Source organism: Crinia signifera, chromosome 5, assembly GCF_055691185.1.
Source record: "Crinia signifera chromosome 5, ASM5569118v1, whole genome shotgun sequence".
NCBI classification, from domain to species: domain Eukaryota; kingdom Metazoa; phylum Chordata; class Amphibia; order Anura; family Myobatrachidae; genus Crinia; species Crinia signifera.
In genome coordinates this window covers 280,530,716-280,556,373 of record NC_139221.1, presented here as the reverse complement: position 1 = coordinate 280,556,373, position 25,658 = coordinate 280,530,716, and the positions used below count along the sequence as shown (strand labels likewise).

General features: G+C 45.8%; 1 protein-coding gene across 1 annotated transcript in view; it reads left to right on the top strand.

The window, feature by feature from the left end:
- The window catches only part of OXSR1 (oxidative stress responsive kinase 1), an 86,259-nt gene that overhangs the window by 46,711 nt on the left and 13,890 nt on the right, over positions 1 to 25,658 (top strand). Inside the window, exons 4-11 of the mRNA XM_083189090.1 lie at positions 821 to 962; positions 8,016 to 8,071; positions 10,022 to 10,131; positions 11,164 to 11,265; positions 15,373 to 15,506; positions 18,251 to 18,299; positions 20,047 to 20,112; positions 23,468 to 23,590. Of these exons, the coding sequence (XP_083045216.1) occupies positions 821 to 962; positions 8,016 to 8,071; positions 10,022 to 10,131; positions 11,164 to 11,265; positions 15,373 to 15,506; positions 18,251 to 18,299; positions 20,047 to 20,112; positions 23,468 to 23,590 (782 nt within the window). The remainder of the gene's footprint in view (positions 1 to 820; positions 963 to 8,015; positions 8,072 to 10,021; positions 10,132 to 11,163; positions 11,266 to 15,372; positions 15,507 to 18,250; positions 18,300 to 20,046; positions 20,113 to 23,467; positions 23,591 to 25,658) is intronic.

Below are 25,658 nucleotides of genomic sequence, written 5' to 3'. Positions count from 1 at the left end.
ACTGAAATATTTAAATGCAATTCCCTGCACAATATCGTGAACAGGAGGAGTCTGACTAATGAATTGTGTTCCTAATCAGATTGGTCACACTTATTGGACATAGGGAAGCATGTCTGTGAGTAGCTGGCCTTGTACACCATGACTATAGTAAACTGGTCCTGACCAATCGCTGCCATTAGTGATATCCTGTAAATGAACAACAGGTTCTGTGCACATTTGCTGTATATGTGCAATGGGTCAGTATCTGTTTCAGGTTGTACAATCTATATTCAGCTTTCTGTGCAATGTTTAGGAAGGTTATTTAAATTACATGTGTGTGCAGGTCTTTCTAATAATACGGGGTGACTAAGTACCCCAATTATTCTGATAAAATGACATTTTGAAACTATTTGTGGAGGTGGTTCTACTCCAAAGAGCTTACATTTTAAAATACGTGCAAAAGAGTAGCTAGAAGATAACATTTTAAACAGTGGGGGAAAAACGCAGCAGTTGTGGGCATCTGTGGCATCAGAGAAGGGAGTACCTGGGGTGCTTAATTTCTACTAATATGCATTTATTGATTGGCGTTATTTAATTAAATAATACATTTTTTTTATTTTGAGAACCACAAATTCCTTGCTATTTCTAGGTCCATTGGAAACGTGTTGACCAACTAGCCATTATTGCAATGATGAAGCATGAAACAGTTATATAAAGGTGGATGAGCTTGTGTCCCATACACACTGTATAAAGTCTTCAATCATTTATTTATTAAAATGTGAAGTATTTTGGGGTAGGTCTAAGATCCCTGTGCACCAACAGACCTTTCCTGACTTTGTAGGCTCCGTCTTGGATATCATCAAACATATAATAGCAAAAGGAGAACATAAGAATGGGGTATTGGATGAGCCAAGCATTGCCACCATGCTGAAAGAAGTTCTGGAAGGACTTGAATACCTGCATAAAAACGGGCAGATCCATAGGTAGGTACCATTGTTTTGTGTGTATACAGCAGCCAGGAATGTTGGCTGAATTACACTTGTCTTGTTTGACTGCCAGACTTGACTCCCCCCTGCACTTTTATGCATAATGTCTTGGACATCGTATCACTTTCTTCATAACATTACCGGAACGCGGCCAGATGCACTAGGTTTCAAAAAGTGATAAAACGGAGAGTGATAAACAACCAGCCAATCGGCTCCTACCTGTCCTTTATCAAACTCCACCAGTATCTTCAGATCTGGCTGGTTGGAACAAAAACATGGTTATGGATGAGAGAAAATGACAGTTGACCATTAGCTTCGAAATGCTAGAAAACTAACAAACTGTCATTCAGAAATTACCAGATTTTTTGTTCCAACCAGCCAGATCTGAAGATAAATCTGCGGGTGTATGGCCAGTACATCTGGTCCTTGGTGTCTTTATGTACCCGCAATACATAATTGCTGTGCAAATGCTACAGAACACCTTTATAGCCTGCATCTGGGAGACTTCTGCTGGTGGAAATATTTTGTGCGCGCCGTTAGGTAGAATCACTGTGACCTTGTTGTAGTGATAGGAATGAATTAGATCACTAAATGCACAGAACGCTTCTCCGCCTTGGGTGTGAAACTGTATCTCACTTCCAGGCTGGCAGGTCTAATAGGATGCATCCCTGGTAATTGTGGAACACACAGGAAATAGCTGCGATCTTGTCATAACAATTACAGGATCAACAATAAATGAGGCCGTTGTTCATAGAGGTATTACTCCTTGGTGTCCATACTGGTACTTGTTTAGTTTCATGGCGGCAGCGCGAGGATGCTGAAGCTATAAATATTTGCAGCTTGCCAAACTGCCTTAAGCTACGCTATCAGCGTAGCGACTGTTTGAATTCTGGCAGCTTGCCAGCTGCTTAGATGTTTAGTTTCAGGGCAGCAGCGCATGCCGCCTTACTTCTGTCGTGTATGTTATCAGCGTGCTACGCTGACACCTCCAAGGCAGCCCAGCACTGCTTCTCCTAACCTCCTGTGAAGTAAGCGCCTCTCACACAGCGCTTGTGCCCGTATGATATCCTCTCTCCTGTGGAGAGGGCATTATGAGGGAGCCGGTGGAGAGGCGCTACATCTTTGAGATACGCAGGAGCGTTTCAGACGCTCCAGCAATGAGACTCCTGCGTCTGAGCAGTGCGTGCCTCTCCTGTCCAAAGAGCGGGTGCGGACGCAATTGTGTATCATGCACAATGAAGCAGTGCTCCATGTTACATACTGGCAAATGCCTCCATTTCATACCCCCACTATCCACGCCATCCCGAAGCGTGGCGAGCGCACTCGTTATGCGTCCTCTGACCTTTTCATACCCCCACCATCCACGTCGGCTTGGAGTTGATTTTATACAGTGTGGCGAGCGCAGCGAGCCTGAAGCGCGGCGAGTGGAATACATGTGAAGTTATCCGCGTCCCCTCGCGGGGCTCGGTGGCTCGCTGCGCTCACCACACTATATAAAATAAACTCCACGCCAACGTAGATGGTGGGGGTATGAAAAGGTCGGTAGGACGCGTAACGCCGCCCCTCGCGGGGCTCGCTGCGCTCGCCGTGCTTCGGGATGGCGTGGATGGTGGAGGTGTTTCAGGAACACATTCAAACCTGCCACATCATACATCTGAGCAATAGCTACTCAGAGGTCAGAGGCAGGAGGATATCATTGCATTGCTGCTGGAGCGTCTGAAACGCTCCTACGTATCACACAGATAGAGCGTATCATTGCCTTGCTGCTGGAGCGTCTGAGACGCTCCTACGTATCACAAAGATAGGAGAGAGGATCTCATGCGGGCACAAGCGCTGTGTGAGAGGCGCTCACTAGGCATCACAGGAGCTTTAGGAGTAGTAGCAGCGCTGGGCTGCCTTGGAGGAGTCAGTGTAGGACGCTGATAACGTACATTACAGAAGTAAGGCAGCTGGCGAGCTGCCAAGATTCATAGCTAGAGCGTACTCGCACTGCTGCCCTGAAACTAAACAAGTGAGCAGCTGGCAAGCTGCCAGAATTCAAACAGGCGCTACGCTGATAGCGTAGCTTAACGCAGTCTAGCAAGCTGCCAATATTCCTAGCTAGAGCATCCTCGCACTGCCGCCGTGAAACTAAACAAGTACCGCCATACCTCTTTATACATGTACAGAGTTAACTGCAATTGTATTCCCTTTATTATATATAATCTATAAAGTTTTATGCAGTTGTGTATTTTTCCTGCACATTTTCTAGCCCAATTAAGAACTAATTTGCTCTGTTTCCTGGGAAACAGGGAGAGGGGTCCATGAGCTAAAATTGTGATTTCCATTTGGTTCGCATTAATGTTTTGTGTCCATTTGATATGATTAACACCTTTAAACTGTCTATATTGCTACACAGCGAAGGCAACCATTTTCCTAGGTGAAATAGTTATTATGATTTACTAAGTCTTGGAGAGATAGAGTCCCAGATAATCAACTCCTAACTTTCATCGTACAGGCTGTGTTTAAATGATGACAGTTAGGAGCTGATTGGTACTTTATCTCACTACATTTTATCTTTCCCCAAGGCTTAGTAAATAGACTATGTCCTCTATCAATTCACTGGAAACTTGTGACCTCTTCAGTTCAGCTCACAAATAAGACACCTTTGATAAAGCTGCTGTAGCAGGAAAACGTGCCAGGTGCTGTTGCCCCCCATCCACCACCACCACCACTTTAAATCGCAGTCCGGACCAGCCCAGTAGAGGATCCTATTGTCCCCTTCAACATCTTGGGACACCTAATCCAGGAACATTACCGCACACCATATCAAAGCATACTACCCAGGTACCTGAGGCTATCTATCCAATTGTCCGAGATCAATTTCAGTGGATTTTGGTTATTTGTGCCATCTTGGGCCGACCACGTGGATATCAGGACATTACATTACCCATATATATGGAGCGGTTACTAGACCTTCCTCTCGTTAAATCTGGGCGGTTACTATACCTTCCTCTCGTTAAATCTGGGCCTACTATGAACGGACTCTACTATTGCTGCTATAGTGTAGAAGTGGGCGGTTTTTATCAACTGTATATTGATTGTGTCATTTTTATTTATGTGTTTACATGTCTTTTATCTAAGTAAAATTTATTTGTATTGATCCAATTTCTCTCTCCAATTAATTTTTTAGCGCTGCTACTACCTCCTTCTTTTTTCTGTTTTCAGCTCACAAAATGGCTGCATCCATTGTCTGCAAATTGTTTGTGGGGATCAACATAAACAGATTCTCTGAACATAGAAAGTGATATACACGCTGCCTATTTGATATGCCATTATTGTCACAGGATCCATACTGTAGGCCTGGTTCTAAGTTAGAAGTAAAGCAAAAAACACCAAGTAACCTCGCACGTGGACCACCCATGCTGTACTGCAGATGGGGCAGATGTAAAATGTGCACAGTTAGATGTGTCCAAGCTCACCTAAACTACAGTGTAATAATAACGCTTCCCAGTATTTGTGGGCTACATGCAAAATCAGCCAGTATTCATCCTGCATGCAAAATAATAAATAACTATTTTCACCCCTAGTATTGCAGCACGTTCTGTCCACGTGCACAGCAACTTATTTTTTTCTGCCTTACTGCCATCTCTGAATCTGCCAAATGGACAGGTCACTTAGGTTTCCCTGTACATGCATGGTCCTGTCTGGCAGTGGAGCCATGTGGCCGAGTCTCCCTGTCGGTGTACACCTTTAGTCGCTCTGTACTACTATGTGACTAATATTAAGTCTCCAGAAACTGGAGGTATGAATCATTGCCAACCTGTGTATGTTCCTCTGTCCTCCCCACTTCCATTCATATAGGTGTATTGTGCCTGACACACCTGATCCGTGGGTTAATACAGAGCTGTGGGTGTGTGAACGTTGCTTCATATACACCCCACAATGAGGGCTGGAGCAATTACATTGTTCTATTATGTGAGGAGCTGAGAATCTTTTTCCATTAACTCTTTTTCACCTTTGATGGGAGCTATAAGCCTTGCACGTCCATTAACTTATTACCGAGTATTAAGATATTGTATATGGTGATTAGATTGTCCCCAGAGATTCAATAATTTTCCAAAAAGATCTATTTAAAATGGAAGATGCTCCTGTGGGATATATCATTTTATAAGTTAGTTTGTCAGTTTTAAGCCCTATACACACTAGAGGATATATAGTGATGCATGCTCCTGTGTGTCAATGATGATTGATGTCTACAGAACTTGCCAACAACCAAACAACCTGCGTGTTTTGCGGATGTCTGTGACCTCACTGAACGATATCGGCAGCAGATATCTTTCAGGGTGTACACACAATATTGGCCGCAGCTAATATTGTTAACTTTATCATCAGGGTTGGCTAGTGTTTATGGGGGTAAAAGTAACACATTTCATGATGTGTCATTATAGTATGGAGGCTGGATGCCTACACGCAGTACATAGAGGCATATTCTAGGCTGCACAACTATAGATGCCATTACACCCTATGTACTCCTGTCTGTGTATGACATTACAGCCTATGTACTCGCATCTATGGGTGACATTACAGCCTATGTACTCGCATCTATGGGTGACATTGCAGCCTATGTACTCCCGTCTATGGGTGACATTACAGCCTATGTACTCCCATCTATGGGTGACATTGCAGCCTATGTATTCCCAGCTATGGGTGACATTGCAGCCTATGTACTCCCGTCTATGGGTGACATTGCAGCCTATGTATTCCCAGCTATGGGTGACCTTGCAGCCTATGTACTCCCAGCTATGGGTGACATTACAGCCTATGTACTCCCGTCTATGGGTGACATTGCAGCCTATGTATTCCCAGCTATGGGTTACATTACAGCCTATGTACTCCCGTCTATGGGTGACATTGCAGCCTATGTACTCCCGTCTATGGGTGACATTACAGCCTATGTACTCCCGTCTATGGGTGACATTACAGCCTATGTACTCCCGTCTATGGGTGACATTACAGCCTATGTACTCCCGTCTATGGGTGCCATTCCAGCCTATGTACTCCCATCTATGGGTGACATTGCAGCCTATGTACTCCCGTCTATGGGTGACATTGCAGCCTATGTACTCCCGCCTATGGGTGACATTGCAGCCTATGTACTCCCGTCTATGGGTGACATTGCAGCCTATGTACTCCCGCCTATGGGTGACATTGCAGCCTATGTACTCCCGTCTATGGGTGACATTGCAGCCTATGTACTCCCGCCTATGGGTGACATTGCAGCCTATGTACTCCCGCCTATGGGTGACATTGCAGCCTATGTACTCCCGCCTATGGGTGACATTGCAGCCTATGTACTCCTGTCTATGGGTGACATTGCAGCCTATGTACTCCCGTCTATGGGTGACATTGCAGCCTATGTACTCCCGCCTATGGGTGACATTGCAGCCTATGTACTCCCGCCTATGGGTGACATTGCAGCCTATGTACTCCCGCCTATGGGTGACATTGCAGCCTATGTACTCCTGTCTATGGGTGACATTGCAGCCTATGTACTCCCATCTATGGGTGACATTGCAGCCTATGTTCTCCCGTCTATGGTTGACATTACAACCTATGTACTCTCGTCTATGAGTGACATTACAGCCTATGTATTCCCGTCTATGGGTGACATTACAGCCTATGTACTCCCATCTATGGGTGACATTACAGCCTATGTACTCGCATTTATGGGTGACATTACAGCCTATGTACTCCCGTCTATGGGTGACATTACAGCTTATGTACTCCCGTCTATGGGTGACATTGCAGCCTATGTACTCCCGTCTATGGGTGACATTGCAGCCTATGTACTCCCGCCTATGGGTGACATTGCAGCCTATGTACTCCCGCCTATGGGTGACATTGCAGCCTATGTACTCCCGCCTATGGGTGACATTACAGCCTATGTACTCCCGTCTATGGGTGACATTGCAGCTTATGTACTCCCGTCTATGGGTGACATTGCAGCCTATGTACTCCCGTCTATGGGTGACATTGCAGCCTATGTACTCCCGTCTATGGGTGACATTGCAGCCTATGTACTCCCGTCTATGGGTGACATTACAGCCTATGTACTCCCATCTATGGGTGACATTACAGCCTATGTACTCGCATTTATGGGTGACATTACAGCCTATGTACTCCCGTCTATGGGTGACATTACAGCTTATGTACTCCCGTCTATGGGTGACATTGCAGCCTATGTACTCCCGTCTATGGGTGACATTGCAGCCTATGTACTCCCGCCTATGGGTGACATTGCAGCCTATGTACTCCCGCCTATGGGTGACATTGCAGCCTATGTACTCCCGCCTATGGGTGACATTACAGCCTATGTACTCCCGTCTATGGGTGACATTGCAGCTTATGTACTCCCGTCTATGGGTGACATTGCAGCCTATGTACTCCCGTCTATGGGTGACATTGCAGCCTATGTACTCCCGTCTATGGGTGACATTGCAGCCTATGTACTCCCGTCTATGGGTGACATTGCAGCCTATGTACTCCCGCCTATGGGTGACATTGCAGCCTATGTACTCCCGTCTATGGGTGACATTGCTGCCTATGTACTCCCGTCTATGTATGACATTACAGCCTATGTACTCCCGTCTATGGGTGACATTACAGCTTATGTACTCCCGTCTATGGGTGACATTGCAGCCTATGTACTCCCGTCTATGGGTGACATTGCAGCCTATGTACTCCCGTCTATGGGTGACATTACAGCTTATGTACTTCCGTCTATGGGTGACATTGCAGCCTATGTACTCCCGTCTATGGGTGACATTGCAGCCTATGTACTCCCGTCTATGGGTGACATTGCAGCCTATGTACTCCTGTCTATGTATGACATTACAGCCTATGTACTCCCGTCTATGGGTGACATTGCAGCCTATGTACTCCTGTCTATGTATGACATTACAGCCTATGTATTCCCGTCTAGTGAGATCAACCCACATGTGGAATTGTAATTTCTAATATATTTTTTTTAAATAATGTTGTTTCTTTATTGTCTGTCTTTATCTGTAGAGATGTAAAAGCTGGAAATATACTATTGGGTGAAGATGGCTCTGTACAAATAGCAGGTAAAGTTGTTTTCTGTATTTATGAAAATTCAATCTTTAGGAAATTCAGTAAGAAGATGCTTTCCATTGACGTTAAGTCAATTTAATTTTAAATGTGTATTTACGAGTTTATTTGGAATTTTTACATACTTTAGAAACTATGGGAGGAACTCTGTTCATAGCATTGAAGGATTTGAATCCCGGGATTGGAACTTCCAACTCTGGGATTGGCCTGTGCATGCGCAAATCTAATGCCGGCAGCGCTGAGAGACCAGCTCAGATGCTGCACGACTGCTCCTGACCCTGACACGCTGCTCTGTGGCTATGCACAGTCCGTTAGCCACGCTGCTCTGTGGCTAACGCTGCGCAGCCCCCTTGCTGCTCCGAGCCCACCTGCCATAACACCACCTGGTTCCCTTACTACCGCCGGGCTACCAACCCCCACGGGCTCCCTATTACCGCCCGGGTAAGGGACACTGGCTTGGAGGGGGAGAGAAGGGGATTAAAGTTCATCATAATATTGACAAACTCAATCCCAGGATTAGGCATTTTAAAATCACGAATTGCGGGATTAAGAAAATGCCCCGGGATTGGCATCCCTAGGTCAGACCATGCACATTACCATTACGCCATCTTTGCCAATTTTATTTGCACACCTTTTATGGTACTCAAAGAAAATTAGTGAAGCCTAACTGATGCGGTGCATTTGCCCGCTACCGCAAGGAACTGTATTATACCCCTGCAAACACTGTTTGTATTGGAAGCATCAATTTAACGTTACGAAGTGACAAGTTTGTTAGTGGATAGTAAACCTTTTTAAGACGAGCACAGCAAAACCATGTTGAGGCTTTACAAACCTAGTATACTTAGTCAGTGAACATTTTCTAGTGCTGTATCTACAGTATGTCCATTTTGCAGAATTAGAGGAAGAATGAATGAAATCTTTGATAGTTCAGCAAGTAATTCATTACACCCCGTCTCATATGAATAAACAATGACAAAGAGCAATTGAAGTTCAGTCCCTTAGTATGAATGTGGCTCGCCCTGAGCGGGGCCTCCCTGGCGTGCTCTCCCTGAGCGGGGCCTCCCTGGCGTGCTCTCTCCCTGAGCGGGGCCTCCCTGGCGTGCTCTCTCCCTGAGCGGGGCCTCCCTGGCGTGCTCTCTCCCTGAGCGGGGCCTCCCTGGCGTGCTCTCTCCCTGAGCGGGGCCTCCCTGGCGTGCTCTCTCCCTGAGCGGGGCCTCCCTGGCGTGCTCTCTCCCTGAGCGGGGCCTCCCTGGCGTGCTCTCTCCCTGAGCGGGCCCTCCCTGGCGTGCTCTCTCCCTGAGCGGGCCCTCCCTGGCGTGCTCTCTCCCTGAGCGGGCCCTCCCTGGCGTGCTCTCTCCCTGAGCGGGGCCTCCCTGGCGTGCTCTCTCCCTGAGCGGGGCCTCCCTGGCGTGCTCTCTCCCTGAGCGGGGCCTCCCTGGCGTGCTCTCTCCCTGAGCGGGGCCTCCCTGGCGTGCTCTCTCCCTGAGCGGGGCCTCCCTGGCGTGCTCTCTCCCTGAGCGGGGCCTCCCTGGCGTGCTCTCTCCCTGAGCGGGGCCTCCCTGGCGTGCTCTCGCCCTGAGAGCGGCCTCCCTGGCGTGCTCGCCCTGAGAGCGGCCTCCCTGGCGTGCTCGCCGGCATCCATACTACTTAAATCCTGGTTGTGTTCAAACTCTTGTTTCAACAAGATGGTCTAGGTTGTAGGTTTTATTGCTCTTGGACAATAAGCCTATGTACTATGTCTAGCCAGACAAATGAACAAACTTAATTCTGGTGCCTCACCATGTTATGTAATACTTTTCCACAAAATATACGTTGCATCTGTGGTACTGAGGGGTACTTGTGAGCTTCCTGGTCTACGTTGGTGTGGCTGGTAAAAAAGCACTCCATTTATTTTAACATAGGATTGCTGTATTGTTCCATCTAATAAATATTTTATACTTTTACAGACTTTGGTGTCAGCGCCTTTCTAGCCACAGGCGGTGATATCACAAGGAACAAAGTGAGAAAGACATTTGTGGGCACGCCTTGCTGGATGGCACCAGAGGTCATGGAACAGGTAATGTAGATTCCTGCAATGACAGGAACAATGGACATCTTGTTCTTTGAGAAAAGGATATTGGGGACTAAGGGCCTTAGAGGCAAATTCCTTCTGAAATGGACAAAACCATGTGCACTGCAGGTGGGGCAGGTATAACATGTGCAGAGAGTTAGATTTGGGTGGGGTTTACTTCAAAGTGTGATCTATATTGCAGTGTAAAAATAAAGCAGTCAGTATTTTCCCTGCACAGAAATAAAATAACTCACCCAAATCTAATTCTATCTGCACCTGTTACATCTGCCCCCTGCAGTGCACATGGTTTTGTCCATCTGAGAACGAATTTGCCTCTAAGAGTGAACTAGAATAAGGCCCTAAATCATTGCTGTGGGGAATGAGTCATGCTAAGTGTAAAGGTTCTTTCTCATGGTGTCTGATCTGCTCCTCACTAGAAGTAGGCTAGAATAGCAACATGTGAGAACTATAGACAAACCAAAGTTGTTTCCCCAGATGGCCGCAGTTGCACCCAATCTCTGTGCACGGAACTATTCTTGTGTTCACCTGTATGTTTAGCTGTGAGCATACTCTAGTGACAATTACCACCAACATTGTCCGCTAATCAGCATGCACAATACCGCATTACTACATCTTTGTTGTAGAACAGGAGTATTGAACATATACCATCCTCTAGCTGCTGTGCAACTACACAACCCAGTATACCCTGCCACAATTTGACCATGCCCTGGTATCAAAACTGTGGCAGGGCACCCTGACTTGTGTAGTTCCACAACTGAAGGGCCACATGTTGAATACCCCTGGTGTCTGTTGCCCAACTACAGTCATACACACACCTGGTTATAGAACGTGGATCTGTAACTTTAGTAGATGTATTTGGTAATCCCCCCTCCTATCATTTGGCATAGATGTATTGCATTGGCACAAATGCTACAGGAAGCTCAAATGGTCTCGATGAAAGTGGGGGAATGTGTGATTCTGAAGTATACTGGCCAGGGTGTAAATCTATTATTCTAAGATTTGTTCTTTCTGCTTTAGGTTAGAGGGTATGACTTCAAAGCAGACATCTGGAGTTTTGGTATCACTGCTATTGAACTAGCGACCGGAGCTGCTCCATATCACAAATACCCTCCAATGAAGGTACAGCATTTATATACTTATGTTCTCATGCTGCTCCCAGCCTCAGGATTCACAACATTCCTAGGCCCAGGCTCCAAGACTCTTTAAACATGTCCTTAAGACTCCGCTAGTCCTAACTAACCTTCTAGGTGTGTTCCCATAGAGAAGTGGGTTGTTGTGCCGCGCTCTGTCACTGAAATTCTACAAGTGGTTTGGCAAAGTAAAGTGTTTTTTATTTGTAGATTAATGTACATGTACCTGTACACACACATAATGTACATGTACCTGTGTGTGTACAGGTACATGTACATTAATCTACAAATAAAAAACACTTTATTTTGCCAAACCACTTGTAGAATTTCAGTGACAGAGCGCGGCACAACAACCCACTTCTCTATCTTGCATTACTAAACGGACCCAGTCTTCCGTTGAGGTGCAGCTGCTAGTCACAGGAAACACACAAAAAATAGATTCAGTGCGCAGGTATAAAAATATTCCCTTTTTATATGTGTGTTCCCATATCTACACATGGGATGCAGTCACAATCCCGGCGGTCAAAATCCCAGCACTTCGTTCATCTGTGGGTGTCCACAACACCCATAGAGGGAGAATAAATTAGTGTGCCGAGCATAGCAAGGCACTGGGCCAGCAAGAGGGGGGGGAGGATTCTGGCGTCTGCATTTTGACCGCCGGGACTACATACCAATCCCCTACACATGTACCTTAGAATATAAGGCTATGTACATAAGATATTGTATACAATTTCCCATGCTCTCCCGGACCTGTGATATCTTATGTACACACTATGGGCGGTATTCAATGAGAATACCTGCGAGGTGCAGCGAATCCTTTTTAGGATTCGCTGCACATTCGCCGCACATTCGCCACGTTCCGGAGCCGGCGGGCTCCGGTATTCAACGTGTCAGGGGCTCGCTGCCCCTGACTGGCGAATATGAGCTCCTGCGGCGATTGCCGCAGGGAGCCTGAGGACGGTGCCAGGCAGAGAGATGGAAGTCTCTCTGCCTAGCCCAGAACGTTTGTGGGGGTTAGGTGGGCTCCCCGGGTGCCAGGCAGCACAGGCTGCCCCCTGGGGGTGCCAGCAGGGGAGCGTATATTCACTACACCCGATCGTGTGCAGTGAATATATGAATATGTAATGAGCGGCTCGGCTCCGGCGCCCCCTGCTGGCTGCTGTGTTAAAAAAAAAAAAATATATATATATATTTTTTTTAAAATTAAATATATATTCATGTGCTTACAGCACATGAATAAAAATAGCATGCCCCTCCTCAGAAGAAAATTCCTGATTTTTTGACACCAAATGTAAAAAACAAAACACTTTATTTTAAAAGTTCACATTCCACTTCACCATAAAAAGATAGCGATTGCTACTCGGTGAATCATGGTGAAAAAAACCTTCAAATGTATTCGCCATCTGCTCATTGAATAGGGTGATTCACCTCTTTAGTCAGAAATTCGCCAAACAGCACAAATTCACCATAAAAACATGGCGAATCAGGCTCATTGAATACCGCCCTATATGTTGTGACATATGATACATGTGCATAGCATCACCCAATATCTTACCATCGAGCCTGCATGCAGTACTATCCTCCGTTGTCTCATAAGATGCATGGGATTGTGCATCTTGCAACACATGGTGTGTACACATTATACAATATCGTACTGAACTGAATCGTGAAAATCGTGTATGGACACTAAGCTTCTATGAGCTAGACACCCTCTCCTAGTTTTTTTCCTCTATGTAAATCTGTAATTTGAAGGTGCCCATAAGTATGTAAATGTTATAATGATTTGTTAGCCGAGACACAGGTGGCCACTCCATCCCACCCAACCTGAGCCCAGGATTGGGCAAACGGGGAATTATGGATGCAGAGTTGTGTACATGAACTTTGAGCCCCCTTCTCCTTAACAGTGACCCTGCTTATTCTAATGGTGGTTCACCCGGTGGTATTACATCTATGGTAATTATCCATGTACAGTGCTGTAGGAGTGCTGTCAGTTAGCGACAATGTACCGCTGAGTATCGTGTGATGTTTTGCTGCATTCATCTGTCTATTATGGATGGACTTCTGTTAGGAGTGTAGCATGTGGATAATCTTAATCCAAGATTATCAACGTTCTGCGGGGACCCCGCAGTAAGGATGCATAAAGTATATTTTGTGGTCATACCTCTAAAACTGTCTTTTTCAGCGTTTTACCCGCTTTCCCACCATATGTACCAAGCTGTGGAATACGATATAGGGCCTTATTTGATAGCTAATCAGAGGATTACATTATGCAGATTGGACCCGGTAGGCAATGTCCTTCATGTGTCACCTGCGGGTTGTGCATTATACAACACTTGTGGTAGGGCTGCTGGGTCACAAACCTTGTAGTCCCCACACAGCAAAGGGCAGCTCTTATCTGGAGGGTTGTCCTCTGCTTAAATCTTCAAGCATAAGGTATTAAGAAATTATACTTTTTATGCGTTCAGGGGCGGAATGCTTGCAAATTCCCCCACAGAAAAGTAAGTGAATACATAAAGTAGACCCAGTGAGCAGTGCTTAGTGTTTCCCTCATCCTTCCTGTTATGGAAAGTTTTTCACATTTGGTATATACTTTTCGGTACTTGAGTATTATCACGGCGCCCACGAAATCGGCCGAAAATCGCATGCAAAAATCGGATGCGATTTTGCGGCCGATTTTTCACTTTTTCCGGCCGATTTGCATGCTGTTCCATCATTGCACACCTTGCAGACCCCCGATTTCCATCGTAGTGCATCCCATGCAATATAGTGGCATGTGATGCATGTGCAGCGTTTCGATTTCTGATTTTAATGTTAAATGCACCCCCATTGTCAACACCACCCCCACTATCAACGCCAACCCGAAGCGTGGCGAGCGCAGCGAGGCAGAGAGGGGCGGCGGTACGCGTCATTTAGACCTTTTCATACCCCCACTATCCACGTCGGCGTGGAGTTGATTTTAGATAGTGTGGCGAGCCCGAAGCGTGGCGAGCGCAGCGAGCCCCGTGAGGCAACGCAGAATACATGTAAAGTACTATCTAAAATCAACTCCACGCCGATGTGGATAGTGGGGGTATGAAAAGGTCGGAGGACGCGTTCCGCCGCCCCTCGCCACGCTTCAGGTTGGCGTTGATAGTGGGGGTGGCGTTAACAAAGGGGGTGCATTTAACATTGCGAATCACATCGCTTCGCATGCCACTTGCTGGCATGCTATGCGATATTTAATTGTACAATCAGGGGCATTTTCCCAAAAATCGCATACCATCGCATAGTACCTGGGGGTGTGTAAGGATGGAATAACATGCAAATCGGCAGGAAATGGCCGAAAATCTGAAAAAAATCGGACGCAAAATCGCATCGCAGATCAAATCGGCCGATAAATCGGATGTGATATCGGATGCGATTTAGATGAAATCGGGCGCCGTGATAATACACAAGTACCTACTTTTCTTCTGCTATAAACACAAAGCTCTGCTCACTGGATCTACTTTGTGTCTAAGCACTCACTAGTCTTGTTCCAGCAGTTGTTCTCTCCGGTCATTCTCTGATCGGTTTTCCTGTATGTCACTAGATTCCCAATTCTATTTAGGCCCACCACTTCATGGAATGTTCCAAAGCTGTAAGAGGTTAGTTCTGTGTGCCAATATGTTTTTACAGCAATTGTAGTTATTTTCTTTGCAATTTTTATTTATTTAAGCAAACCTGTTAGTGGCCTGTAACTGCTTCAGCACCTTATAAAAAAGTCCATAAAGTTCAATGAGTTCAAATACAAAATAATGCACAGGTATTTACCTGGGATGCTCAGTTTATTGGATTGGCCTACTCAATGTCTTTATAAGCCAGTGCTGCACTCTTCTCCCCTTTTAAGCATCAGAGACAGCACAAACCAAATGGCCCATCCACCGTAAGTACAGGTTTGTTATTGATCTTCTCTCCTAGGTCCCCACTCAAAGAACAATTTTTATTTGCTTTGAATACGACATTGCCTCGTAGTTAGGCCAAGTTAGGTGGTTGTTACTAATGAAAGCAGAGCAGGTATAACAACCAAGGAAAGGTTCTTGTTTCCTGTAATCTGTCTGACTTTAATGTCCTATTATAGGTTTTAATGTTGACGCTTCAGAATGACCCCCCGACTCTAGAGACAGGTGTACAGGATAAGGAAATACTGAAGAAATACGGCAAGTCTTTTAGGAAGATGATCTCCTCGTGCCTTCAAAAAGACCCAGAGAAAAGGTAACACGGGTGACTGTGTAACAATAGTCCAAAAGGGGCTCTAGAATGGCACAATTGCCAGTAGAAAGTGAGGGCAGCCTTTCTGACAATGCAGACCTTCCAACCGTTTGGCTTTAAAAGTGGTTTACATGATGCCTAGTACATTAGGTATACAAAGGATATCTGAGTGGCCATTCCCTCATGTAGCTGTGATACAGAAGACTGATGCCTAGGAGTAAGTATGATGCACACCCACCAATGCTTATAGCTCCATTGCATTTCTGTCATCTCTCCCAAATGGGGGGATGTGTTTGGACAAATGAGGCCTAATTTAGAAATAGGAGCATATCCTGCTAAAGGGTGTAAACAAGCATCTGATTTATTCTTAAGCGTCGTACACACAGGGCGACAGCGCCTCTGAGCTGAGCGAGGTGCTGAAGCACAGATTGCTCAGCACACATCCGGCATACAAGCAATGCACCTGCGGTGTGCACTGAGCGATCTGTGCAATCCTAGGCTTATAGGTAAACGACTGCAATCTAAGCAGGCTTGACTGTGCAATGTCTATCTCTGCAGGTGATTGCATCACCATAGGGTGTACAGATTGCTTAGAAATGGGGCTTAAATCGCCTTGTGTGTATACCCCATTACACGGCAATTTAGAGTTGAATTAGAATGTGCTCACTGCCAACTCTAAACCCTTAATTAGATATATGTTTTCCTGGTTGGGTTTAGTGCTTGCTCAACTATGAAAGCCAAGTGTAATCGGTTCTTTTTACAGGCATTGGTGCAGATCTACATGTGACTTATTGACATGCACACATTTACAATGGGAAAAGTACTGTGTTTATTTGTGACAGGCAGGTGATCTGTCACTTTCCATTAAGTTATTTTCTGCTTTTTTATTTAAATTAAGTTTTAGAACTTTCTAAATTGTTTACAAATTGTTACAGATGCAGTGTCTGCAGACGTTATCACAATGTCTCTATAAATGCAGCATTAGTATTCAATTGTTTCCACCAATCCCCTTACTGTGCTTTTATGTATGTAAAACTTCCGTCACATGTCTCACACATGCTCTGTACAAAGGACCTTATTCTGGTATGTTTGTAAGGCTGCTCGTTCGCACGGGGACCAATGTTATGGACATGCAGCCGCATTTCTGCGCATGTGCATATATGCGGCGACTGTTCGCCCGAGTGCACGCACCCAAGATTGCAGGCGTGGGATGGTGCCGGCACATAGTCGCACCCATGGGAACACCCAGCGTTTCATGGGCGTTCCCTTGGAAATCGCCCAGTGATGTGGGCGCCTGGGGCAGGCAGCTGACATCACCGGACATGCCCGCCCACTTCCTTCTGAATGTCCACACAGATCTAACGTTACCTCAGAGTAACCTTAGATGTGCATGACCAACGAATGATGCGGGTGTTCCCCCACAGCCTGCATCCATTCACAGCCCGTGCATATAAATGTGGCGTGCGAGGGGGGGGGGGCGTGCGTGCTTATCGGAATTCGAAGGGCGGCCTCTGGAGGAATCAACCAGAATAACCCCAGTCAGTGATGGGTAGTTCATTAGAATAGGATATTCCTTTTAGCAGACACTATAGGCTGCCATACTGTACAACACTGCCCCCTGTTGGATATCATTAGGATTGTTCTAATATTAGGAAAAGGCCTAGGTCAGGGGTTCCCAATCTTTTTTGATTCACGGCACCCTAGAGAATCAGAATTTTTTTCACGGCACCCCTATGTCCAAAAAAAAAATTTAGATTGGGTTTATATGCGATTCTTAGAGGCAGTTATGTGGTAAAGGATAAGATTTGCTTCTGTTTGTACACATTTTATGATTGGCAGCCACCAGCACTGGTTTTGCTCATAAATAATTAACCATTAATAATTTGAGTTGGTCCTGCACCCCAGGGAGCCACGGCACACAGTTTGGGAACCACTGGCCTAGAGGATATGCTGGTTTGTTCAGTCATTGTTGAACATTCTAAAATCCATTTTCCAGAAACTGTTGTGCTAGAAGGAGATAAATATTTTCATAAACACTTTGTTTAATGTTTTTACATTGCGTTTGACAAGATAGTTTTATATTTGTTGTACTGTACAGTATATGCTCATTCAGTTCCATTTAGGCAGGAAATAGCCAGCAGAGCACAGATGTTCAGAGCTGCCCCAATAATGCTTCATCCCCCTAAAGCTTCTCTCATGGCAGATCTGGTCATTCTAGACCTAACTGCAAACTGTTACGTGGTTGGGCACAATCCATTTATATAATGAACAAATGTTGATGGGATAAAGCAAAAAATGAATTTGAATGGTCCCACACTAATAATTCCCCTTAAGGTGCCCATACATGGTGCGATGCGCACCGTGCATTGTGAACTAGATGTGATGCGATCTAGATCAAAAAGTACAGGCAGCACATACTTTATGTTCAGTGTGATGGGATGTGCATGGGTGTGTGCAATGCACTGCACCCGTACATCGAACCGTGTTTGGGCACCTTAAGCATACACCTTCCTTCCTGGTTTTTCTGATTCATGGAGCAGATGTGCTGGTTTCAAACCTCCCCCACACACACACACACACACACTATTCATTATGTAGTTGGGCATTCCAGAATGACTAAAATGCTCTTAATAAGATAAAATATAGTCCCTATAATGGGTAATCTCCACAACTGTGCATTAAATGAGTGCAGGGATGTGTATCAGTAGCAAATTCTACTTTCATAAATAATTCATTTCTTTTTCTAGGCCAACAGCAGCAGAACTTCTGAAGCACAAATTCTTCCAGAAAGCGAAGGTACGTTCTCTTGGTGTGTTGCCTACGTCCACTTCATGATTGCTTTGTTGATGTTTCAGCCGTAACCTCTGGCTCTAATTTCTATGACCTGCCGGCAGGTTGCGTTTGGCTTTTAATGCATCCAGCCTCGCAGCTTCCTCCCTGACAGCGGCGACTTACGACCGCTGTTTGTACAGTAAGAACATTGAGTCATTGCTGGTGTGCGTACCTTGTTCTGACATCATCAGGCCCTGGCAGCTTGTTTATTTCTCCATGAAGCTATGGCAATAAAACTAAAGATAAAATGTATTATTCAAATATGTTCACAAGCTTAGTATGCTTATATTATGTACCCAGGTACTCATGAAGGCTGTCCAGTTCTATGAGCACAGGGGAATGCATTATAAATCTTAATAGATATATATTTTTTTCTATTTAACTTAAGCCTTTGTTGCCATCATCAGTGTAAAGCAGGCATGTCCAAACTATGGCCCTCCAGCTGTTGTGAAACTACACATCTCAGCAAAACTGTGGCAAGGCATGATGGGACTTTTACAACAGCTGGAGGGCCATAGTTTGTACATGCCTGATGTAAAGGTTTAGCATTAAAGCAGACTGCTTCAGTAACGGGTCACTTGCTGAATTAAGGAGCCTTGTATTCCTCCATATAGTTGTAAGAATTCATAAAAAAAGAAACCTTAAATAAAATATAAATGTGTTGCGTCTACACCGTTACACAGTGCCTGGCTGCGTCCTCAGGCTTTGGAAAGCCTCCTTTGGTTACAGGGATGGGTATTCCTTTGGTGCATCCATAAATTCGGTAGTAGTGCAGTCCCAGAGCAGATAGGCTCATTCTTGCTTTATTTTCCTCACCATCAATACCCAATTGACAGCCATTCTTGGGCTATCCTCCCAGGTGCTCCCCACTCTCCCCTCCACCTGCCTTGTGTAGAGATGAGACTTGGGAGCGATGTTCAGCGCATGCGCATATATTCCGGAGTGCGAGCGGGCGCAGCAAACTGCTAGTTCGCACCTAGCAGTGTGGGGCGACGCGCTGCGCCCATGGGAACGCCCTGCGTTTCTCGGGTGTTCCCATGAAACCACTGGGTATTCCGATGGGATTTAGGCTGTGATGTGTCTGCTGGGGACGGGCAGCTGACATCACCAAATGTCATCTGCCCACCCTCTTCCCTTAAAGCAGGCATTCCCAACCACAGTCCTCAAGGCACACCAACAGTGCAGGTTTTAGAGATATCCAGGCTTGAGCACAGGTGACCTAATTAGTACCTCAGTTATTTTGATTTAACCATCTGTGCTGAAGCCTGGATATCACTAAAACCTGCACTGTTGGTGTGCCTTGAGGACCGTGGTTGGGAATGCCTGCCTTACAGGGAGCACACAAAGCTAAGACACCAGACTCTTAGATTTACGCGCACATTCCAAATCATTCGATGATCGGCAACCATCGAATGATTTGGCCCCTGCACCCAAGGCTGCAAATGGATGTTTATGCAAAGCATCCATTCGCAAGCCGTGCGGGGGAATTTTCCAGGGGGGGGGGCAATACGAGCGGCGTCTTATCCACATGCGACGCTGTGTTGCATGTGGACTACAATAAGGTCCTTAATTTCAGAGTTACAGGGAACGCACATAAACATTGCATGTGGACAGTAGACCATCACTTTAAACAAGAATGCTTCCTCTTATTGTTGTCAACATTTTTGCTTGTAATGTCTGATGGAAACTGAACCCTTGTTCCTGTTTCTAGAACAAAGAATTCTTGCAGGAGAGGATGTTGCAACGAGCCCCAACCATTACGGAGCGAGCCAAAAAGGTGAGCGGTACTCCATAGGAATGTGTGAGCCACAGTGTATGTACACTCTGTTCATTTATCTCAGTCTCGCAACATATCACATACTTGGGCAGATGTATTAAACCTGATGAAGTGATAAAGTGGAAGGTGATCAGCTCCTGACTCATATTTCAAACCCAGACTAACTTGACAATCAGAAACTGATTGGCTGGTGCATTATCACCTTCTACTTTATCACTTCACCAGGCTTAATACATCCGCCCCACTGCTTATTGTGTTATTTTAGGGGAAAGATGCAGAGTGCGCAAAATACAGACATGGTTGTGAAATAAAATATCAATGACCTTCTGTTGGACCATACATCGCTTATAAATGATCTCTCACCAATGGTGTTGTATAATACATTTCTGGGTTTACACATGTTTGCAAACTGTGCGGCATTCAAGTTTGTACCTTGTTATCTTGATCAGTAATTACATTCTACTAAAGTGCATGATGTTTTATACTGTATGTTACTGCCCATATAAAGGCGTAATCTGCAAAACTCTGAGAAATGCAGCAAATTGAGAGTAACGTGGGGATGTGTCTCAAATTTTTTTGTACTTCTTGAGAATTAGATTGGGGTAGTCAGTGTTATTACATCTCTAAAACAAAAGCAGGGCCATGTTGGATTCAGGGCTTTAATAACTAAATCACTGAAATGACATACAGCTTTAGCAGTGTGATTTAATTGCCTGTTACTTGGATCTTGCTAATGAGGCATTTGTGCTGTACTTTTGTTCTCTCATAGGCACTAAGGGGCAGATTTATTAAGCTTGGAGAAGAGATAAACTGGAGATAAAGCGGAGAAAAGGTAAAAGGAGATAAAGCAGCAGCCAATCAGCTGTGTTTGAAAAAGACAGTTGGGAGTTGATTGGCTGGTGCTTTATCTCCTTTTACCTTTTCTCCGCTTTATCTCCAGTTTATCTCTTCTCCAAGCTTAATAATACCCCTTTCAGACATACGCGAAAATCCCGGGTTTTTTCACATGAACGCGCCCAAACCCGGGACTAGTGTATGTCTGAAAGGGTATACCCGGGATTTCACTCCCGGATACTGAGCACCTGCAATTGACCAGGGTTTTTCCCGGTATTTAACTACCGGGTATAATACCCGGCTTATGTCTGAATGGGTTTACCCGGGTTTTTCAGTTTTAAACATGTGATGTTGCTTTTTTTTTGCTGCTGGGGCGTGTCCCATTTGAATGATGAAACACTGAAATGCTTGAAAAGCCTGGCTTATGTGTGAAAGGGGTATACCCGGGTTTTTCCCGAATTTGAGGTGTAGTGTGAAAGGGGGTCAGTTACTAAAATCCTGGGAGTGACCTGGGTTGAAAATCCCGGGTAAACCTGGCCAAAATCCCGGGTAGTATGTCTAAAAGGGGTATAAATCTGCCCCTAAGCCCTCAAAAAGTGATACAAAAGTGATGTCAATTTTTAAACCTAGCCTGTAACATGGCAGTTAGGAGATGATTGGCTGGTACGTATCACTATCCACTTTTTCACTTTTTGAAACTCGGTGCTTCTTTCCCTTAGTTAGAGTATAGATCAGTGGTTCCAAAACTTTTTTGAATCACGGCACCCTAGAGTATCAGAATATTTTTCAGGGCACCCCTAGGCCAAAAGTTTGTTACCAAAAAATAAATAAATAAATAAAATAAAAACTATTAAAGTTGTACTTAAATGTCATCCTTAGGTCCAGTTATATGTTGAAGAAAACGATTCACTTTTGTTTATCCAATATTTTATAATTGAAAGCCACAAGCACTGATTTTGCCTATTACATTGACCATAAATAATTTGAATTGGTTCTGGATCAACAACCTGAGGCACCCCAAGGAGCCTAGGCGCACAGTTTGGGAACCACTGGTATAGATTATTCATCTCTACAGGCGTTCAAATGCAGTTACCTGACTCTTTTTTTACATGTTCCTATATATATCTACAGCAGGGGTGGCCGGACTTTTGTAACCCGGGATCTACTTTTTGCACACGTACTTACCGATGATCTACCAGCATCTCCCCATGTGCAAAAAATATTCCCCTCCCACGCCTCTTACACATTATACCAAACATGTTATTGCCCAAAATTGACATCAGGACACACTGTATTAGGCAATATTGACATTCGGACACTGTATTGATCAAAATTGACACCAGGACACGATAGGAGGCAAAATTCACATCAGGAAACAGGGTACGAGCCAAAATTCACATCAGGAGACAGGGTACGAGGCAAAATTCACATCAGGAGACAGGGTACGAGGCAAAATTCACATCAGGAGACAGGGTACGAGGCAAAATTCACATCAGGAGACAGGGTACGAGGCAAAATTCACATCAGAAGACAGGGCACTAGGCAAAATTCACAACTGGATTTTTTTGAAGGCGGGGGGCGGGGGGGGGGGGGGGGGGGGAGTAGCACAAAACTTCATCAGAGTTAGCAACTGGTACAAACTTAAACATGTGAAGAGACCCCCTTCCCCCTCCCCCCCGCATAACAGCATATACAGATGGAGCCGGCCTTGTCTATCCTTGCGCTGGTGGCGCCGGCGATAGAGACTGGGACTCGCGTGCGTCTCACGCGCGTCCCAGAATCACGGCGGCTGGGCAGCGTCTCCCCCATTGCTACGGAGCGTGCGGGCGTCTCGTGCGCGCGCGCCCCCTGGCGGGAGACTGCCGCCGTCTTGGATGGCGGTAGAAATGCCATCCACAGCAAGGACAAGGCTGGCTCCATCTGTATAACAAAACCCTCCTCCTAATGCAGTGCATGTCCCTACTTTGAAATCTTACTGTACAAGGTCAGCAAGTCAGGATCTCCGCAGCAGCCGGATCCATCCTGCAGCTGACACTTGAGCCGGGCGCAATGGCTACTCACGTGCGGTGCGCGGGTTACATCATGACATGCATTCGCACACTGCATCCTTGGGAACGCTGAAGCTTTAGAGGCTTCAGCTCCTATTTCCACTGTATACAAAGGCAGTTGATCGCAATCTACCGTCTGAAGCTCCGCGATCGACCTTTTGGCCACCCCCGATCTAGAGGGTTTAAGAAAAAGGAAGACAGCCTTCCTAAGCTCAAGGAAGGTTCATATTAGTCATTTGCAGGGCAAGCAGCCATTTTGTGGCCTGAACAAATATTCATAAAGAAAATGAAGCCTAGGAAACAGTGAGCACTGAGAATATAAAATGGCTGCTGCTGCTGCCACTGTGTGTAGGCCACATTCACTCTGAAATATCAATTAAAAATCATTATTAAAATGACACCATCCTAAAAATCTATAAACAAGTTGTGGTTTGGGTTTCATCGGGGAATGACGTGGTGTTTTCTACGGACAGGTTCGGAGAGTGCCAGGATCGAGCGGTCGTCTTCATAAAACTGAAGATGGAGGCTGGGAATGGAGTGACGATGAGCTGGATGAGGAAAGCGAGGAAGGCAAAGCAGCTGTATTACAACTTAGGGTGAGCTGACAGATACAATTGTTACATCCTTTGGTCAGCAGTGTGCATTTAGTATAATGGTCTTTCCAGCCGTGATCACTCCTATATAGTTGGAGAGTAACGAGTGGTCAAATAGCTTTTTGTTTAGGTAGTAGTGATAATGCTGCCATTGTACAAGACAGTGATGGGTGAACCTTTGGCCCTCCAGTTGGTGTTGAACCACACACATCCCTGCGTGCCCTGCTACAGTTTTGCTATTTGGCCATGCTAAAACTGTTGCAGGGATGCAAAGTTCAACAACAGCTGGAGGGCCAAAGGTTCCCCATCCCTAGTGTAAGCTCATGATTGCATGAATATCCAAATGACTCCTGTTAATATCTGTCAGATGTAAGATATTACAGCCAACAATTCTCTTTAACGGTTCTAGCGTTTGCCATTCAAAATGAAACCTGAATTGTGTGGATTGATCAGCTGGTTCTTGGTGTACACAGAACACTGCACGTGTGGGTTCCAGCGGTGTTCTACATTGACACAGAACACGGCAGTTGTCGGTTCCTGGAGTGTTCTGTACTCTTAAGGTGTGCCGTGAGATGCAAGTCCCGACACGATCAGATCGCATCGGGACTCGCATCTCACGGCACGCCAGAGGGGTACAATTTACACTATATAGTGCAGATCTGCACTATATAGTGTTGCCTGCCCTCTCTATCTGGCTGCCGATATGCGCTCACACGAGAGCGCGCATCGGCAGCGCACTGGGCTTGGAAGCCCTAAAAAAGCATACGATTTGCATGCGATTTTGGCTTCCGATGTTCCCTATATCGGGAACATCGGAAGCCAAATCTTACCGTGTGTACACACTATTATTTATTTTTTAAGAAAACCCAAAATGTATAGATTGGCACAACAGTTGTAAACAATGTACAGAGAATGAATATAAAACTATATTTGGTACTTGTGTATTATCTGGGCGCCTGATTTTTTTCATCGCACGTTGAAAAATCGCATCGCATACAATCATATCGCACACGATGCGAAGCGATTAGACCCGATTTTTAATCGTACAGGCACCCAGATGCCTGATTCCTATGTGAAATCCCCCCCCCCCCCCCCCGACCCGACCCGATTTTTAATTGTATACCCACCCTTATGGGTAATGACTGTTAAAAGCCCCCCCCCCCCCCCCCATTGTTAACGCCACCCCACTATCAACGCAAACCCGAAGCGTGGCGAGCGCAGAGAGCCCGCAAGGGGCGGCGGTGCGCGTCCTCCGACCTTTTCATACGTGGATAGTGGGGGTATGAAAGGTTCGGAGGACGTGTTCCGCCGCCCCTCGCGGGCTCGATGCGCTCGCCACGCTTCGGGTTCTTGTTGATAGTGGCCTGGTTGTGGGTCTTGTGGACACATTCACAACATCCAATATCATTCATATCTGACACATTAATGACAACAGGAGTTAAGGAATAACTGTATTAATGTAAAGAACAAAATGAAGAAATATCAGCAATAAATAGATTACAAACAAACATAATGATTAAATATAACAATAATTAAAGAACAAGAAGAAGAAATATAATAATCATGAATACCCATAATTACTTCATCAACAAACTTAGTGCGTGTAAAATGCGTGTACAGATGGAGCCGGGCTCCCTCTTGCTGGCGAATCGCCAGACTGTCACCGCTGGCGATCCGCCAGCAGCCCGGCGTCCATCTGACTGAGACGCGCGTGCGTCTCACGCGCGTCTCAGTTTCTGTGCGGCGGGGCGACGGGACCCTGTTCGTCTCCGCTTCAGGGAGACGGACAGGGTTAGGGGGGGGGGGGGGGTTTGCGGGGAGGTGGCGGGGACCCGGGGGAACCGTGCGAAAGGGGACGCGCGCGCATCTTGTGCGCGTCCTCTTTCGCAGATACAGATGGTGGGTGGCAGGGGATGGCGGCTGGCATCGCCATCCCCTGCAAAGACGAGCCCGGCTCCATCTGTAAATGGGCTGTCACCCCCCAGGCACTTTCGCCACACAAACTCCTGCATATAAGAGTCAAGGTGATGGCGGGCTTTGCCCCGCTGGCTTTAGTTCCGCCATTTTGCAC